General features: G+C 53.2%; 1 protein-coding gene across 1 annotated transcript in view; it reads left to right on the top strand.

Annotated features, from left to right (window-relative positions):
* Positions 1-1,014: 1,014 nt before the first annotated feature.
* Positions 1,015-16,498, top strand: part of LOC144168505 (S-methylmethionine--homocysteine S-methyltransferase BHMT2-like) — a 44,847-nt gene continuing 29,363 nt past the window's right edge. Inside the window, exons 1-2 of the mRNA XM_077697474.1 lie at positions 1,015-1,161; positions 1,375-1,671. Coding sequence (XP_077553600.1) covers positions 1,015-1,161; positions 1,375-1,671 — 444 coding nt within the window. The remainder of the gene's footprint in view (positions 1,162-1,374; positions 1,672-16,498) is intronic.

Genomic DNA, 16,498 nt, shown 5'->3' on the forward strand with positions numbered 1-16,498 from the left:
AAAGTCAGGTAGGGTTCAGCCTATAACCCATATGCTGCAAAGCGAAGTGGTAGAACAGCGTATTCCGGGAATGTTATACGCAGACGACATTGTTCTTTTAGCTGGTAATCAGACCGATATGCAACGGCTAATAAATATTAGCGAGTTTTAGCATACCGGGTACCGTCCGCTCACGCTACGGCGGCGGGTAGCGGGGGCCGACTGCAGGTGAAAAATTCGTTCCGGTAGGGGGATTAGTTGCGCCGGCCGGCCTTCGCCATGCCCGCGCCTTCTCTCCACTGAGGGGCAACTTACTCGCCCTCCCCGCGCGCACATGCGCGGTCGGGTCCTGGTAACCCGCCACCGTAGCGTGAGCCTCCGCTAGCCGCTATGCTAAAACTCTCTATTAGCGGCCATGAAGCCACCGACCTCGGGTTAAATTTTAGCGCAGAAAAATCGGGAATAATGGTTTTCAATGACGCTGTCACTGTCTATCCAGCAAGGCGAATTACACAGAGTGAAGGAATATAAATATATGGGAGTGTGGATAAACGAAGGGGATAACTAGTTAAGAACTAACGAGGAGCAACTTAAGGGTATGGGAAAGCGAAACGCAGCTATAATGAAGCATTGGGCACTGTGGGGGTATAACAAATATGAAGTAGTGAGGGGAATGTGGAAAGGAGTAATGGTTCCGGGTCTCACATTTGCGAATGCTGTGCTCTGCTTAAAATTAGACGTTCTAACAGGCCTTGAAGTGAACCAGAGAACTGTAGGCAGTTTAGACTTAGGCGCGAATAGAAAAACAACTAACGAAGCAGTACAGGAAGATATGGGCTGGGCGTCGTTTTAAGTTACAGAAGCACAGAGTAAGATATGTTTTGAGATGAGGTTGAGAGCAATGGATCAAAGAAGGTAGGTAGCTGAGGTTTTTAGGTACCTATACTTGAAAGTGTGGGCACGCAGTGGTTAAGGAAGACTAGAAGGCTAACGATGAAATACGGGAAAAATAGTGGAGAATCCAAAACAGAGGCCATGGAGGTGCTACTGGCCATCACCACCATCTGTGGCATCGACGTGAGTCCGCGAGAGCCGTCGTCGAGCAGCACGGGTGTCATCGTGGTCGACGACATAGCGATCATGGCCGAGGCAGTCGCCTCCAGCCTCGAAACGCCCGTGCCGGTGCAGTCAGCTGTTCGCAGGGGGACTGCAATATACCTGCGCTTTTCGGCGTCGATCCCCCCTGCGGAGGTAGCGCTGCACAAGCTCCGACGGCCGGTGAGAGTGTGCCGACCGCGACCACTGCAGTGCGGCACGTGTGGCAGGCTGGACCACGCCACAGCGAGCTGCAACCGCGAGAGGAGGTGCTGGCGATGCGGGGGTTCCCACCTGAAGGCAGCGTGCAAGGCCGCGAAGCCTTATTGCACCAACTGCGGGGGCCCCCACGTCGTGCTCGACCACTCCTGCCCGCGCTGGCAGGAGGAGCGTCGTGTGTGTGCGGAACTGGTACGAGCCCCGGCGCCTGCCTCTCGCATGGGCGTCCGTGCAGCCCTGCGAGCGGCCACGCAGCCCCAGCCGCCCCCTGTCGCACCCGTTACGATGCGCCAGCAGCCAGGCAGCAGCAGTGTTGCATCCGGGACGGAGCGGCAGCAGCACACAGCCCAGCGACAGCCCAGCAGCCAGGCGGCCGCTGTGCGGTCGAAGCGAGGACGGAAGAGCTTGTGCAAGCAGCCGGCCTCACAAGAACAGCCACACCCCGAGCCCCGCCATGGCTAGGAGCCGCCGCACACAGCCCCTGGTGCCTACAGTGCTGCAGTGGAACGTCAACTCGCTGCGACCGCGTCGGGCGGAGCTGAGTACGTTTCTGCTGTAGCACGAGCCCCATGTCGTGGCTCTACAGGAGAGCTATGTGCGAGTGGGAAGGGACGGCTCGGGGGGGACTCGCCTGCTGGGCTACACCGGCTATCACAGCCCTACGGCGTGTGACAGTGCCCAGTGCTCGGAGGTGGTGTGTGGCGACCCGTCCCACCCCCCAGGAACCTCGCGTGCCTCACTGTTTGTGAGGAACGATGTGCAGCACGCAGAGCTGGATACCAGTGCGGTGACGACAGTGGTGCAAGAGTGCGCGGCAGTGACGTTGCGGCTCAGTGCGGGTGGTGCAGACTTTACAGTGTGCAGTGTGTACGTGCGCCCTGGACGGCCTTGGGACGCGTGCCTCCTGGATCGGCTGGTGTCCCTGAGTGCAGTCCGCCATCTCCTCTGTGGTGACTTCAACGCACACCACACTGCCTGGGGAGATGGCCGGATAGACGCTCGCGGAGAGCATCTGTGGGACGCCATGCTGCGCCTCAACCTGTCCGTGCTGAACACTGGTGAGAGCACCTTCCGGCGGGGCAATTGCGCAGCCACCGCCATTGATCTCACCCTAGTGTCAGCCGGGGTTGAGGCCACCTGGAGGAGGGAGCCCAGCACGTGGGGATCCGACCATTACCCGCTGCACATCGCACCACCCGACAGGACAGCCAAGCGAGCCGCACTGCACCACGTCACCCACTGGGACCTGTTCCGGCGCCGCCTTGCCGAGCAGGACCTGGGGGAAGGAGCCGAGCTGTTCCGGGGCCTGGTTTGCTGCGCCAGACAAGCCATGCAGAGCTGCACAGTAGCCGAGGGGGCCACCACGCCGGACCTGAAGCTGCTGCAGCTGCGGGCGGTGCGCAACCGTGCGGAGAGGAAGGCCCAGCGCTCGGGGGAGCGGGCGGACTGGACAGCATACCGGCGAGTGGATGCGGCTTGCCGCCGTCACGCCAACCGCCTGAGCCGGCAGCGCTGGGCCGAGCTATGCGTCAGCTCGGAGGCCGACCCACGCTGCCGCCGCCTCTGGGGCATCTTCAACGCCGTCCTGAAGCCCCAGAGAAACCCCAGCCCCCTGGCTGCCATGGCCATCCGCAAGCAGGCCAGCTTTGCGGAGTTGGCCAACCTCTTCGCTGCACACTTCCTGCCGCCACACCAGGCGGAACCAGGGCCCACTGCTGCTGTTGCTGAGACGGGGGAGGTACTTCACCCCCTCAACAACGCCCCTATCACGGAGACTGAGCTCCGCAGTGCCCTCCGCAGCTGCAAGCGTAAGTCGGCGCCAGGGGCGGATGGCCTCACCTACCAGATGATGCGTAATCTGGATGAGGTGGGGTTCGGCCGCCTCCTGGCCGCCTACAACGTCATTTGGGACGCGGGCCGGCTGCCACCAGAGTGGCTGATAGCCATCTTGCGGCCCATCCCAAAGCCACGCAAGGGCCTTGTGGCAGTCACGGCGTACCGGCCTATGGCCCTCACATCCTGTGGCTGCAAGCTGCTCGAACGGGTGGCACTGCGGAGGATGGAGGCCATCGCAGCGGAGGAAGAGGCCATCCCCGAGCAGCTGACGGGCTTCCGGAGGCACCGGGCAGCCACCGACTCCATCGCCGACGTCGTGGCGGCCCTTGAACACGCCATGGCCTCCAAGCAGGTGGCGGCCTTGGTGCTGCTGGACGTGAAGGGCGCCTTCGACAACCTGCAGCGTCGTGCCATCTCCCTGGCCATGGAGGAGGCTGGCATTGGGGGCAATCTGCGGGGCTTTGTCGAGGCGTTCCTGACGGGCCGCACGGCGCAGGTGCAGGTGGGAGACGCCCTGTCGGCCCCCCAGCCGGTGGACGTGGGCACCCCACAGGGCTCCGTCATCAGCCCCTTCCTCTTCAACCTGGTGATGGCCGCCCTGCCAGGCTGCCTGCCCAGAGGAGGGGGCCACCGAGTGTACATTTCGGTGTACGCCGACGACATCGCCCTGTGGGTGCTGGGGCCCAAGGGTCAGGGCCGAGCCATTGTGCGGCAGCTGCAGGCGGCCATGGAGGCAGTCCGGGCCAAGCTGGCGGGCGTCGGCCTACAGCTGTCGGCGTCAAAGACAGACGCCATGCTGGTGCATCCAGACGCCGCCGCCCGTGCACGGACCCGGCGCCTGACCATCGATGGTGAGGAGCTCCAGTGGAAGACCAGGGTGCGGTACCTGGGACTCACCCTGGACCACCGGCTGAACTTCCGGCAGGCAGCCAAGGAGCTCCGAGCCAGGGCGCAGCTGGCCACCACGGCGGTGCACAAGATGGTGGCGCGGGACAGGGGTTGCTCACAGCGGACGGCTCTCCGGCTGTACAACGCCTCCGCTGTGGGTCTCCTCATGTATGCGCTGCCGCAGGTGAGCCTGCGGAAACCGACCTGGCGGCAGCTGGAAAGGGATCACCGCAAGGGGGTCCGCGCTTGCCTCGGCCTGCCCCAGAGCTCGTCGTGCGAGAAGACGCTGGCCGAGGCGGGGGCGTGGACCCTCGAAATGACGGCTGACCGGCGGGCGCTTAGCCAAATTGACCGGCTGCGGCGCGCCGAGGGGGGCGGCCCGCTGCTGCAGCGACTGAGGGGCCACCACCGCTCGCGCATGGGGCGCATGCTTGCGGTCTACGAAGAGGTGGTGGCCCCTGTGGATGCGCAACCTGGTGGCCCGGCTCCTGCTCTGACAGCTGAAGTGAGGCTGGACATCCCAGGTCAGCGCAGCAAGCGGCGGACGCCCCCATGCGGACAACTGCAGCTGACACGGGGCGTCGTCTGGGGCGACCTCGAAAGCCACACCCTTGTCTACACGGACGGATCGCTGCGGCAGCAGCAGGGGTCGGCCGCAGCGGCCGCCGTGCTGGGAGAGGCCACCCGGCAGGCGCGGCTGCCCTATGCCTCATCTTCGGCCACAGCCGAGCTGGTGGGTGTCGGACTGGGCCTGGACCTGCTGCTGGAGGTGGAGCCCTTGCCCGAGCGCTGTGCCCTGCTGTGCGACTCCCGGGTGGCCCTGGCGCGTCTACGGGACGGCGACTCGCACTCCCTGTTGGTGCGGGGCATCCGGGAGAAAGCGGCGCAGCTGGCGGACCGGGGCACTCGGCTGTGCCTTCAGTGGGTCCCCGCCCACATCGGCCTGGACGGAAACGAGCGGGCAGACGAGCTGGCCGCCGGGGCTCACGCGCTGCCTCCCTCGGACATGTTGGCCCAGGCGGCAGCGGACGACGCCCGTCTGCTCATCCAGCGACACCTCCGCACCGGGCATCCAGACCCGCGGCTGCGTGTCGGAGGGGGTCTGCCGCCTGTGCGGGCATCACGCCTGCCTCGTCGACTGCGCTCGGCCGTCCTGCGCCTCCGCGTGGGGGCCGCGTGGACGTCAGAGCGGAAGCACCGACTGGGGCGGGTGGCCAGTCCCGCCTGCACTCACTGCCGAGCGCCCGTGCAGTCCCTGCCGCATGTACTGTACGAGTGCACCAAGTTTGCGGCAGGGCGGGCGGAGCTTCTGGCCGTGCTCCGAGGGCTGCGGCCACTCGAGGAACTGCTTTGGCCCCCCAGGAAATGCCAGGGAGCGGGACAAAGTGCTCGAGGCCCTGGGAGCATACCTGGGGGCCTCGGGGCTCCACAATGCACTAAGCTACAACTCTACGTAACTGCCCGGGTCGCAGTGGAGAGTAGCTGTTAGGGTAGAATTCGTGTGTGTGTGTGGGTGTGTGTGTGTGTGGTGTAAGTGTGCAGGTGTCCTACTCCTTCGTGTCCTGTATTTTGATATTTTTTTATTTGTCTAGTGTTTCGTTTTTTTTTCTTTTTTTTTTCACCTAACGTTGTATATAGGTTATTCTTGCCCATGTTTTATATATTTATGTCAGCCCTCTACCCTATCCCCCTATTCCTATGTACTCTTTCCTCCCTATCCCACCTCCCCTACACCAGCAGGCGTTCCGGTGTCCGCCCCTAGGCGAGACAATTTACGCCTGTTGGTGGACCTTCCTTTCTTGTTTTTGTGCAATAAATACATACAAGGTAACCAAAAAAGAGCAAGGCAGATGGAAAAGAATAAACTGAGAGAGAGAAAATGGAAGCTAAAACGTCGTTAGAGATGTGCAGGACTGAGAAATTAAACATCAGAAAGGAAAATTTCTACGATAATTTCCAAGGCAGTGCTTTGCTTTTTGAGGCTAGAGCAAGTTGCTTGCGAACTAAGAGCTTTGTGGGGAAGTATTCACAAAATGATGGGGTATGCGTGGTCTGCGGAAAAGAAACAGAAACTATGCGTCACATAGTGTTAGAATGCGAGGGCACCCATCCAGATCTACATGAGGGAAATATTGGCCTTTCAGAAGCCCTAGGATTTAAGGGTAGCACAGAGGAAGTTAACTTCAAGGCTGTCGAGGCGACGGAAAGAAGATTAGAATGCTGGTGGACGAAAGGCAGAGAGGGGAATATTCCCTAGGACATGCAGTTACCACTTGTAACAGGAAAAAAAAGTATTTTGTGCCTAATAAGTTCTTTGTGCCTGCCCTAAGCAGCGCTAGTATTAAACCAAGAGTATAAAACATGGGTATTCAGTCCTTTCTGGTAAGATGACACGTCATCACCCCGCTACAAAGTGGAAACCAATAGCAATCATCATCATCATCAGAATATTGAGGCGCTGAATCGCAACAGCGGCAAAGACTGGTGGAATCGGACTGCGCAGAGCAGGAGAACCTGGAAGCTTATGTAAGAGAACTTCGTCCTTCAGTATACATAAACAGGCAGCTCGTATATTATATGTAAAAATTCAATTGAAGGTGCACTGAAGGGTCTCCCAAAAAGACTGCGCATCTCGTTTTTTTCCTATCGAAAACTTTAGGCCAGGTTCGATGTGAACGCTTTGCTGCGGCTTCAGAAGTACTCAACGCGGTGTTTCTCGCCCGTGTCTGGTGCACCGTGCCAACCATGCTTAGCGCGCTAACCAATGTTCACGTTTGCTCGTTATTAGCGCCATTGACTACCTGTCGCTTCTTTTGTTGTACGCCAGTATTGGAATTTCGTCGCCATCGTTCCCATTCCTTCCTCTTTCGCCGCCCGCACTGGCTGCTGATCGTATTCTGCAAGGCGTATACAGTCAAACCCGATTATAAATAACCCGGATAGAGCGAATTATGTTATATATCGAACAAACGCAAATCCGTTACGAAAGTACATGCGAGGCATATTCCTTATAACGAAGTTCACATCGGATATATCGAACTCAGCGCGCCTACAATTTCCACTGAAATGCGTTGTCTCGGAGCGGCGATTGAGGTGCTGACTGCCATGATTGAGATGTTCAACTTCGCATAGGCCGACGTGACGCCCGACACCTTCCGTAACTGTTTCCGACGTACGTGATCCACGACGGAGTCTATTCAGCCAGCGAGTCCGGACCAAGACGGCATCATCGGCGAACTGCGCGAAGAGCTCGCCAACGTTCCAGATGCTGTGCCGAAAGGAGTGTCCTCAGAGGATTTCCTGAGTGTTGACGGCGATGTTGCCGTCACTGCGAGACCCTCGGGCGCACACACAGTCGCCGATGTCATGGCAGCTGTAACTGCTCAAAGCACTGAAGAGACTGAGGATGTCACAACGTAAAGCCGTCCGACGCTTTATGAAGCGCTTTTGTCAGCCGACGTTCTCCGCAAATTTTGCTTCGATACTGAAGGCTACGGACTTAAACTGGTGCAAACGATGTCTCGTGTACATAATGCGGTGCTAGTTGGTGCCGCCAAAACGAAAGTGAAAACAAAAGCCACCCTTTTCTTGCGAAGTAAGCAGTTAAGGCGCAAAGTAGCTTTATTGCATGCAATAAATGCATTGTTTTGTGTAAGATAATGTATACACTGTGTGTTCGTTTAGTTATGTGGGAATGTCAGGGAGGGGGGAGGGGGGATGCGTCCCGGGTATTGCGAACTCGTAACAAAAAAATTCGTTATAGACGTGTTTGTCTATATCGAATGTTTGGATATATCGAACTAATCGCGCCGCATATTACAGTTCGCTATAACCGGGTTTGACTGTATACGGCGGCGGGAGTCGCAAGGCCCGTCGAGGCAGAGTAGGGCGGAGGGCCGCGCTTCGACTGCCCTCCAGACCCCCCCCCCCAAGGCAAAGCCTACCTACGGCTCTCTATCCCGCCGCTCTGTGCTCTTCTATCACTCGCTTTGTTGACATACCGGCGCAAAAAGTTGCTCACGCAATAATTTGTGCTAACATAGAGGGAGGAAGCGAGAGGGGGAAGGCTGTTGTTGCCATTCTGTCTAAGTTTGGAAATATCACGGAGGAAAGAAATGCGTAGGTGTCATCTAAAGCAGCCAAAAACGCCATTTTTGAAGGTCTCTTTTCTTGTAATTTCCGCACACTCCTCCTCTTTCTCTCGCTTCCCTGTCGTCTGCCGCGTCTGCGCTTGCACTGCGCCGTGACGTAGGGCCTCGGTGTCCCTCTCTTTCTAGGTGGTTCGGGTGAAAAGGAAAGGAAGTGCACTGGGGATATTATTGAGCCCAACTGCATATAACCCAGTGGGGTGGGGAGGAGGAGGGAGGGGGGATGTAAAGAGTAGAAGAGAAAGGGGTGATAAAAGAGATAGGTAGACCTTCCGCCGCCGTTGGTAGGATGCCATTGCCAGTGACCTCCAGTGTTGCCAACCAATTTCGACCAGATCGCCCCACACCGCACCTCAAAAAGCCCTACGTCGCCATACACAATATTCGCAATAGCCCTACGCCCCACCCTACGCCAAAAAAATTGCAATTGTTTTATTTTAAACGGTTTTGTTTTGTTTCCTAATATTAAATTTTTTGTTTGTGCTAATTTTAGTTATTTAGCTTCGGCTACAGAATCAATACATCTGCTTGCTGTAGAGCTTCGGGTGCCCGTGTTCCACGGTCATGTTAGCGCAAGTGCATCCACTAGCTGCGAATGCCGACTTGATGACCAGTACGGAGTTGAGATTCTCATTTCCAAGCCTATTGCGCTTTTTTGTTTTCACGTCGGCCATGTGCGAAAATCCTCTCAGTAGCGGCATTGAAGTGGGGCAAAGATAGTATCAGCTGAGCCAAGGTTACGATGTTGAGAAACTCTTGCTTGTCTCCGAACGTTCTCATTTGGTGGAGATCGGCCCGAAACAAAGCAGGTGGTTTGACTTCCAATGACAACTTCTCATCTTTGCTGAAGTAGGAAGGCAGCATTCTCCATTCTTCCTCGACTGTGTGCGTAGCGGTTCTGTAGCGTCGGCAAGGCAGGTAGCTTCCCTCCATCTTCTGTGCTGAGGGCTGTCTTCGGGGTCACGAACTGACAAAGAGTCATGGCAACCGGGGTCACGACAAAGAGCCCGGAAACTGGAAGCCTCTTTTTGACCTCAACGGCGGCTGTCTGATAAAAAGACAGACAGCGAATACGAAGGTCGCAAACCGGCACATTTCTTCAGCACAGAATTGCACCCTTCGCCCAGGTATACCTCTTTAAGGGGCAGCAGAACTCTTGGGTCCATGGTATTTATGTCATCCCTCTCCAGAGCAGACGGCTGGACAAAATTTTGCAGCAGACATCGGATGAGGCGTTGACTCTCTCTGCCTAGAGTTCTCCGATGAGGTTTCCGTTGCCTTCCGTTTCCGTAGCCTGTTAAAAAATTTGAGCACGAATTTCATAACCCTGAAATAAGCCTCTGTGACACTATAGTTCATGTGGTTTAGAAATTGAATTCGGCGGCCAATATTCGGTCTTCCACGGAGGATTGCAAGAGAAGGAGTCGCAGGGTTTCCCATTCTTTTAGTACACGCTCAACGCACGCATAAAGCACGAGCCATCGGGTCTCGCATGGTCGCAGAATCTTTCTTTTTTCACTCTGGAGGAACTCCTGTAGTGCAGATACTTGTGCTTGTCTCTTGCTGTTTTGATGTTTCGCAGAAGATCTTCCAGGTATCTGGGACGCTTCATTGCAGCTTTGCTGGCAACAATGTGGGTGGAATGGCATATGCAGCGAATGAGCACGAAACTCCTGTCTGCCTTGTGCTGAAATTTTTGGGCCAGGGAAATATGCTCGCCAACCATAACGCTGGCGTTGTCACATGCCAGTCCCAGGATGTTTTTCAAAGGTACCTTTTTTTCTGAGAGGCAGTTTTCAACAACTGCTGCAAAAATCGAAAGTCGAAAATTATGGAGCAGGCGCCCCGCGATCTGCGAGATCTCCAATCGGCGCCTTATCACGGGAACACAAGTTCCGAAATGGTTTCGACATGTTTGGCCGCGGCGCTGGCTCGAAAACACGCGCTCCACGGTGGGGGTAGCACTATGGAGGCACCCTGCATGCTAGCCCCCATAGCAAACGTTGTACCGCTGCGCTGGTAGCAATTCAAATCGCGCGCGCGCGCCTCCCGCGCCAGCCCGGCCATGCCCTCACGCTCTTCATTATACAGTCGAACACGGATATATCGAACACGGGTATATCGAATTATTGTCTATATCGAACTCATAAATTATCCCCTTGAAAATTCTGTGTAAAAGTATAGGAATTCGTACGTTTATATCGAAGCGTATTTTTCCCGACATTGGATATATCGAACGCCGCGCGAGCTGGAAGGTGTTCTTCGGCGGTCGCTGCACCCCCGATTGTGGTTGAGGAGGATGTGGAGGAATGCGCGGGCGTGACGAAGAGTGGCTCGCAGAACTAATCCCCCCAACCGGAACGAATTTGCGCTTGCCCAGTCGGGTCCCGCTACCGGCCGCCGTAGCGAACGGAGCCCGGTATGCTACATCTTTGTAGGCACACAAGCCCGAACGCTCGGAAAATGTAACAGTGTGAGGTAAGGATGCCCCGACTGCGCACGTTCTCTCTTTTTTTTTTCGGCTGCGTACGTTCCCCGGCTTGCCGAAAAAGAATTTTTTTCTCTCTCTCTCTCTGGGTCTGTCTTCCCCCGATGTCGTCTAGGGAAAGGGAGGAGGGAACGAAGGCACCGACGGCCTCCTCCTTCTTTTGCATTTTGCTGCTGTTGCTGCTGTTTGGAGAGTTGTTCCGCACCTTTCGGAGATCACTGTTTCTCTCGGAGATTACCATCGCGAGCGCTTGTTGGAGCCCGTTCAGAGAGCCTTGGAATTGTTACCTTCAAAGTTCTTGTGGTACGTGCGCGCTGTTCTTCTTTTGCGTGCGTGGTGTGCATGGTGTGCGAAGGCGCAGCGTACTGCTAGAATTTTCTAGTTGTGCAGCCTCGAAAAGATCGAAACCAGCGTCTTTAATTTCATTTCCAGGACGAAGAAGCAGGCCAAGATCAGCGATTTTTTTTTTCACGGAATTAAAGCGTCCTGTTGCGTCGTGAGTGCGGAATTAGTTGTCACTCTTGAATGCGACGATCGGTAAGTGATCGTCCGCCATAGGTGAGGTCTCAGAGCCCATATTTTTTATATCGAATTTTTTATATATCGAACTATTTCGCGATCCCCTTGGAGTTCGATATATCCGTGTTCGACTGTAGCTACACCCCCTACCAGCCGTGGAAACCAACTTTGCAACGCAGCAGCCTGTTCATGCCACAGGGCATCAACAGGGCAACACCAGAGTTTGCACGTTTGTGCCTTTCTGCTGCGTCTGCTCTTCGCAAGCTTTTCTTTCCTCCATGGCTCTTCATTTGCTCCCTCCACTCCCTCTCTACCGAAAGATCGGGTTGCGGAAGCGTAACCTAGCGGTCAAAATTTGCATTACAACCAGTTAGCTGAGGACATAATTTAAGATTTTCGCGGCTTCATGTGGCGCAAAATGGAAAGTTCAACAGAAAAATTCAAAATCGCCCTACGCTCGGCGGAAAAATGGCAGAACGGCCCTGCGGCCCTACGACAAGAAAAAATTTCTCAAAACGCCCTACATGTAGGGCGAAAGCCCTACAGTTGGCAACACTGACCCGAGAGCGCGAAAAACCCACGTGACTTCCGCCACACTTTACAAATGCGCCGATTGCAATGAGGACCTCTCCTAAGCTTTCTTTCCTCGCCTCGAGCTTCGCGATCGCTGCGCCGCCTGTCGCCTCTTCTCCGCGGCGTTTACGGGATTAGCGCTGCGTGCTGATACGTGGTCATGCAGTATTTTGGTTCTCTTTCGCTTCTCTTTGCCTTTCCGTGCACCAAACAACTTGTTATGGTGACGTCTGTAAGCAAATTGCACGTTTAGGGCACTAAAAAAAAAAAAAAAACAGCTGCATCTTGGTAGAGCGCTCGAACGCCAAAAGAGTTACCCGGGGAGGCGGTTCTGCGCGCTTCTTGGCCGCTCTTGCGGGCGTCGGCGACGGCAGCAACATACCTTCGAAGACGTCAGCACAAGTGAATTTCATTTATTGTCGCCTCGTTTAGACCTGATATTTGCACCGTAAGAATTTGGTTCGTTTTGCAGCGCAGACAACAAATGCGGCTTTGCTTCGAATATGTACGTCATAGAAAAATATGTTTCGGGGATGTGATAGCCCAATAGCTGACAATAACTTGTGCCTTTTATGGGAATATAAGCCACGCGAAAATGTTAAGTATACTCAAACGCTGTGCGTTGTTAACTATGTGCCCACCAAGGTATACGTTAATGAAACCACGGAAACATGAATGATTTGCGAGTCAGGAATAAATAGAATAGTGGTACGGGAATGAAAAAAAAAAAAAACTGTGGAGCTTCGGAAATGCTAAATACATTTGTTTAATAAAGGAATTATTCACCAGAACAACTAGGTGCAAAATGCACTGATATTTCGCAAGACATGCGGGGGGGGGGGGGGGGGAGGGGTAAGGGAAGGGGACGCTCAACTATCGTTGTTTACAAATGCGGAGCGAAATAAACGAATGAACGTTTTAGTAATCACACACACATCCTGCGTGTTCAGTTTCCATTTGTTTTTCGCCTTCAGCGAACGGCTGACCAATTGGCGGACGGATTTTTTTAAGAATACAGGGTAGGCAGTTCACAAGCGATACAGGGTGTCGTTGGAAGAGTTGATTGATTGATTGTAGGGTTTAACGCACCGACGCAACGGAGGCGATGAGGCGCGCCGTAGTGGAGGGCTCCGGATTAATTTTGACCACCTGGAGTTCCTTAACGTGCGCCAAAATCTCGCACACGCGGTCTCGTTGGAAGAGTGTGGTATCTGATGAGGCCCTGATTTCGGTTTATGTTAGATCTGTAGTCTCCCTGTGTCGTATGACGATGTTTCGAAGAGTTTAGTCACGGACGCGGATTACTCTATAGGCCCGCCTGCGCGCTTCTCGTGGAGGATAAATGTAACATTATCTGCGAGCGCTCACCTCGCGACAAGACGACCCATCATTAAATTTGGCGTCGCGTGCTGACTCCCGAGTATAATTTTACATTATCCGTCGTACTTATTTCGTAGAATGTTTGTGAAATTTATGCCGCATTGGCTTGTCCAGGGTACTGATCAATTTCTGATATGTGATATTGGCAAGCGTAACTTGCGTGCTGTCAGGCATGAGTGCTCCGCTAGATTATGTAAGCGCACAAAGCCGATTTACATCATAGTGTATGGCCGCAACATGACCATCGGAGGAAACACTGTTTACGGAGACACTGCCACTAAATTTCAGGGCAGCGGAATTGCAATCAGCTGCTTGCATATGCCGGATTCGGGATTCGGGACGCTGGCCTATGACACACACCTGGTACTCATACAGACTGTTTGTACAACTCTAAGATGGCGTCATAAACGTTTATACTCTCCGAAACACACCACGCTTGCAAACAGAGTGCCTGCTTTACATTATTCGGTATTTAGAACGCTTACAATTCGGTAAATCGCAGCCTTGAACGAGCCCCAAAAGCAACGGCGACAATGGGGAGCGGGCCGGAGACTCCCGCGGCTGCTTTCGAAACGGGCCGCTAGGGGGATTTCAGTGGCGCCCCTTCAGGCCGCGCTCGAGGCGTATAGCGAAACTTAGCGTGAAATAAGAGAACAGGAAGACACTGACCCTGCCTCAAAGTGCCAAAACAATTTGATTTGGAAGAACAACTTTTTCTTCCTCCATGCCCACAACCCTCTCTTCACTCACCGGCCTCAAGGACGTAGGGTCGCCATCGTACGAGAGATGGCGCCAAGTGCGCGGGTCGGCGGTGCATGGGAATGTAGACGGAGGCGCAGAGGCGCTGTTGTTTCGGACTCGGGTTCGGTACAGCAGAGAGTTTTGGTGTGCGTGTGTGTGCGTATGACCGGACGGGCGACAGCGAGGTGGACGATGTAAGTAAAGAGTTCGTTAACACAACCGCAGTGTGCCTCACTCTATGGCAGCCGTAGAGGGTAGGTCCACAAAATGAAGACGCCGTGATTTAAGTGATTGCATCAATGACAGGAGCATTGGCTTGAAGATTCGACATGACCCGCTCGCCGAGCTTAGGCAGCTATGAACTGACGGGGTTTCCGACACAATTTGTTCTTGCAAACGCAAAACTTTACGAATAAACGATCGGCCCCTCTAATGCAACGCCTGATTTGCTACTTGTTTAAACATTTAATTTTGTTTTGCAGGCCACAAATCGGAGCTATCTGCGACCTCCTCGACTGAAAAAACGGAAAAATCTGAGGTACGCATTGTCGGACGTGATGCATTACGCTACTGTTATAATGTGTTCTGAAGTTTTGTTTCTATGCGGCGTGTTTTTTAACTCAAACTCGTGTTGTTTTTTCCTACACTGTGTGCAGTTTCATTTGTTTTAATTTGCATGTTTTTAATGCGTAGCATTCTTTGCCGAGTACCACTCTCCCCCCAGCAAGAACAGTGTAACGCTCTGCATTTTCACAAAAATGCAGACATCGCGGAAGTTCCACCTGTAATCGTTATAATAGCGTTAATGGAAATAATTTGTTGAACCAAATTTTGAAAAACTAACGAGAAAAATATAACAAAATTACGGAAATTGGCGAACCGTGTAACGCCCTGCATTTCCACAATAAGGCAAATTTCGCTAAAGTTACAAATGCAATCGTTATAATAGTGAAAATGGAGATAATTGGTTGATCAATATTTTGAAAAACTAAGAAATAAGAAAAATAGAAAAAATTATAAAAGGGCAAATCGTACAACGTCCTGAATTTCCCCAGTAATGCAGATTTCGTGAAAGTTGCACATGTAATCGTTATAATAGCGTAAATGGAGATAATTTGTCGAATAAAATTTTGAAAAAGTAAAAAATACCCCAAATATATAAAAATTACGGAAACGGGCGAAATGTCAAACGCCCTGCATTTCCACAATAAGGCACATTTCGCTAAACTTGCAAATGTAATCGTTATAATGGCGCCAATGGAGATAATTGGTGGAAAAATTAAAAAATAAGAAAAATATAAACAATTATGAGAAGAGCAAATCTTACAACGTCCTGGATTTCCCCAATAATGGAGCTTTCATGAAAGTTGCACCTTTGATCGTTATAAAAGAGTAAATAGAGATAATTGGTCGGATAGGATTTCGGAAAACCAAAAAACTTGTCTTGTAAAGAACTCGCACTCAAGACAAGCGGCATAAGAATGCTACGCTTTAGTAGACAATTCTCTGAATCTCTGCAGACATTTTTCTCTTTTTTTTCGTGCGTGCGTGTGTGCGTCATTGCGTGACACCTTTGTGTATCTGTAGCTTGGTAGTGTTTGGCCCCTGTGTTCCGCATTTTTTCAAGCTACAGGAGCTGCCCTCTCTTCAGCCTCTGACGTTGGCATCTACCCCCGAAATCATGAGAAATGTAACATTGCTTTTACACAACTTGAAATGAGAAATTCAGTCTGAAAGGGGTCATGGTTATTTAGCTCTACCATCCTCTACGCCAGCGGTAATGAAGTACTGAATGAATGATAAATCATTTTTGCGTGGTAGCGGTGCCTGCTGAACAAGATGAAGCAGTAAGGGGAAAAGCAAATCTTGTTGGTAGTGCGATACATGGCTGGCTTTGGTGTCAATCGTGGAGGCATGTGACTTTTAGCAGCATCAACGAATTCAGAGAGTGAATCCATAGGTGTTAGTGCGTAGTCCAGTTGTTTTAACAGGAAAGTGTGCTATGCTGGGATCCACCAAGATCTCACTGACGTCATGTTAGTGCGTAGTCCAGTTGTTTTAACACGAAAGTGTGCTATGCCGGTATCCACCAAGATCTGACTGACATCATATCCGTCATGGAAATGACATCCCCAGAAAAGTTCCATTGATGCGGCTACGCCACGATTCGAACCGGGATCTTTGTCGCCGCAACGGGAGGTGCCAGACGCTTTACCCACTGTGCTATGAGCTGAAGCACAGACGGCTGTATGAACGCGCCATATATCTTTAGTTAGATGGTGCTGCCGTCTAAGAGGGGTGAAGCGAAGTAGTGCATCACGATGCTAATGAACGCCGACAGTTGGCGCCAGCTGAGCTCGTCGCAACGCAACCGTCTGCCGTACACTCCACGGAGCAGGAACGCGGTCACAGAGAAAAAAAAAATATTTGCCAGAGTGACGCACCAACACGTCCTCCCTCGCCAAGCACACCCACAAGGCAGCCCTGCAAATCATGCTCTTTCGCTGCAGCGGACCGTGAGTTCACCAAATGGTTCGCTGGCAACCCGTTCGGTTTCGTTCGCAAGGTTCGCGAGCGCGTGTGTATAATTCGTGTTTACGCAGTGCTCCGGCTCGTGCAATCCAGTGTCTAA

The sequence above is a fragment of the Haemaphysalis longicornis genome, unplaced genomic scaffold (assembly GCF_048455015.1).
Source record: "Haemaphysalis longicornis isolate Haplotype H1 unplaced genomic scaffold, Haemaphysalis longicornis Haplotype H1 scaffold_2, whole genome shotgun sequence".
NCBI classification, from domain to species: domain Eukaryota; kingdom Metazoa; phylum Arthropoda; class Arachnida; order Ixodida; family Ixodidae; genus Haemaphysalis; species Haemaphysalis longicornis.